General features: G+C 39.1%; 1 protein-coding gene across 1 annotated transcript in view; it reads right to left on the reverse strand.

Moving 5' to 3' along the window:
* Window positions 1-1,716: 1,716 nt before the first annotated feature.
* dclre1c (DNA cross-link repair 1C, PSO2 homolog (S. cerevisiae)) overlaps window positions 1,717-3,247 on the reverse strand; it is a 7,533-nt gene continuing 6,002 nt past the window's right edge. Inside the window, exon 16 of the mRNA XM_017034021.2 lies at window positions 1,717-1,792. Within this exon, the coding sequence (XP_016889510.1) occupies window positions 1,717-1,792 (76 nt within the window). The remainder of the gene's footprint in view (window positions 1,793-3,247) is intronic.

Raw genomic sequence — 3,247 nt, forward strand, 5'->3', positions numbered from 1 at the left:
ATTCTCCACCTGCTGAAGTCATTATTACATTCATTAATAAACTGATGTTTGATGTATTTGACTTCAGGTCCGGCTGAATCTTCCCGCAGGGTGTGAGTTTTTTCTTATTTAACTACACACACGCACACACACAGTTAAGGGATCAAACATTTCTCCTGCCCTGACTTTTCTCTGATGTTTCAGATCAAATGAGTCGCCCGACGAGGACGACAGACACAGGTGAGGGAGTACTGTCAAATCCTGATGACGAAGCTATATAAATTAAATATTAACATTTCCTGTGTCTGCGTCAGGAACTATGGAGGTGTTTATGTTGGTCTACCCACAGACCTAGACGATGTTCCCAAAGTAAAAATAGGATCGCTTAGAGGTAACACACAGCCAGATATTTATTGGCGATTTTTTTTTTTTAAATAAGTTGTAATTTGTTTCTGTAATACTGTATTCTCCAGACCTGAAACCTTTTGACGCAGTGCTTCTCAAATAGTGGTTATAATGCACTGTCTTTATTCATGCTTGATCAATGGTCCAGCCTACAGTGACTAGATGTTGTTGCAGCTTATTTTATTAATCTATTAATGATAATCAGGGGATTGTATACAGAATGTTTGTGATAGCTACTCATACAGTGGTTTGTACTAATACATAAATAAATACTACTAGGTCGCTCGATAGTATTTCAATTACGGGGGGGGGGGGGGGGGGGGGGCGTGACAGAACATCTGTCCCCTAGGGGGGGCATGGCAGAAAATAATTGAGAAGTACTATTTTAACCATCATTTTCAATGTCTACATATTAGCTAATATGGTCATTTGGGCTTATTTTGCTTTTTATTTTATTTGGTAATTGTGACAGTACTTACTATTTTTAGCCAAATTTTGGCAATTATTGTACTCTAAGGTGATCTTTAGCCATTTTCTTCAAAACAACTTTAGCAGATTTGGGCTAATTCAACAATGTTTCCTGAGCTCACTTGTTTTCTTTTTCTTCAATATTTTGTACCCACTGTACACATACATGAAGTACAAATACGCAAAGTGTTCAAAATAAAACTGAACAGAAAAAAAAAACACATTTAAATGTACGCAGCATTCAGGAAATGAGATGCGACATGAACCACCTTACCTGTGTGTTTCCTCCAGAGACTGACAGCGACACTTCTTCCCTTATGAAGCCACTGTGGGGGAACGGAGCCAAGTTTTAATGATGAGCCAGGTGTGTGTGTGTGTGTGTGTGTGTGTGTGTTCATTAATGAACCTGTGATGTCAGCAGTAAATTTGCACGTTTCAGCTGTATTTATCCACTTCCACGCTCCCATGCCTGAGTCCATAGAGGAAAGAAGTTGTTTTAGCCCACAGGGATACAGGAGCTGCCGTTCTGATGCTGCCCCCGCTGGTCAGCTTTTGTCAGCGGGACACCTGAACAGAGAATTTTAAACAATGAAGTTACACAGTAATATTTGATTTTTGTATCCAATCTGATGCAGAGGTCAAATGAATCTCAGTTGGAGTCTACAGCAGCCCCTTGTGTCCTAAAGGGTGACTTGCGTTTGTTGTTGTTGTTGCTCCACAGACACAGCAGGAGGCCGAGGTCGGATCCCTGCAGATGTCCATCACATGCTGAGACATGAGGCGTCTCTGCAGATCACCCACTGTGTATGGTTCAACCTGTCTGTCAAGGTTGCCCTGAGAGTCAGGCTCCGGTCTTTTCTGGGTTTACAGCAGGACAGATCCGGACTTGGACACACGCTGGTTCATTGCGTCCACGCTCTCGATGCCTGAGAGCGATAGCCTGAAAATATGAAGCCATGAGGAGCAGTGTTAAGGACTAGTGAACTTTTAGGCGAACTGTTTCAAGGACCAATCACATGGATATCGTCAGCTCCACTAATGACGGTGTGACTGGGTTAAATCCCTGTATCCTGAACCTGAAGGAGAGAGTGGTTACAAAAGATTATGACGATTCAGTGTAAGTCGAATAATAAATTCATTGCAATTCACAATTACACTGCACCACAAAAAGCCCTCCTGAACCTTCCTGCAGGTGGTGAGTCCACTGAAAGGCGCCAACCGCCCTAACCGGGATTTAATCTTGCCCTAGAGGTGAACCCTGGAGTTCCACAGCAATGACAGAGACATTGCCTCTGGGTCAAAGCGCCACATGTCACATAATATAATTTATTTATATAACATTAGTAAAGTCAACAATGTTAAAAAATGTATCATTACTACTTGTGGATCCTTTGGTTTTACTCGACATTTTACATTTCCACCCAAACCATTGGAGCCATGTGAATGTGGACGTGGTAAGTCGTGTCATAACTGACACTCACAGGAACGGTGACAGTGCCCTGCAGCTAGACATTGTTTTGCAACAGCGTGAAAGGAAAACAATAAAATCAACAGAAAAAATATGGGTATAGGCACTACCCCGAATAGTCTGGCTTTTTACAAATACAAAAAAAAAATGCTTAAAAACGTACTTCTACCATGTCACGACATTAGCTTAAAATTCTGGTTATAGTTGGTCAAAATATCTTAAATTAATTTAGAAAATTATCATTATGGAAGAAACAGATGATAGAATGTCAAATGGATAACAGATAAAAAATGCAAAGAATGAGCTTATAAACTGAATACTCCAACCAGGAAACTGATATGAGGTAGGCAAAAAAACATGTGGTCGAAAAATAGTCACAGCATTTAAAAAAGCAACACCTGATAAAACTGAGGCGGAACCTTCCAAGATCTTATCCGTTATAACAGACTAACATCTGACAAAAAGGCACAGGACAAATTACAGTTAAATAAAAAACAGTTCACTTAAACCAGTGTTTTTCAACATGGGCATTGTGACCCCATGTGGGGACGCCTGGAATTGAAATGTGGTCACCTGAAATTGATAAAAATGTTTTTTTTTTAACTACGGTCCCTCGTCTTTCGCGGGTTTTACGTCCCAAGAACGTCCATGACGGGCAAAAAACCACAAGCAGAGACATGAAAGGTGTGATATTATTTACATATATATTACCCATTTAAGGAGACATCGTAGAGCGTGAAATATGCCAAAAAACGTAAAACTAAAAAAAAAACGTTTTTAATTAAAAAAAAATTATTTAATTCATTTATTTCTACTCTTAGGCTAGAAAATGTTTATTTTATCACAAAAATAATGACAATTTTTATATACCCCAAAAACCCACTATATATATATATATATATATATATATATATATATATATATATA

Source organism: Cynoglossus semilaevis, chromosome 8 (assembly GCF_000523025.1).
Source record: "Cynoglossus semilaevis isolate Cse_v1.0 chromosome 8, Cse_v1.0, whole genome shotgun sequence".
NCBI classification, from domain to species: domain Eukaryota; kingdom Metazoa; phylum Chordata; class Actinopteri; order Pleuronectiformes; family Cynoglossidae; genus Cynoglossus; species Cynoglossus semilaevis.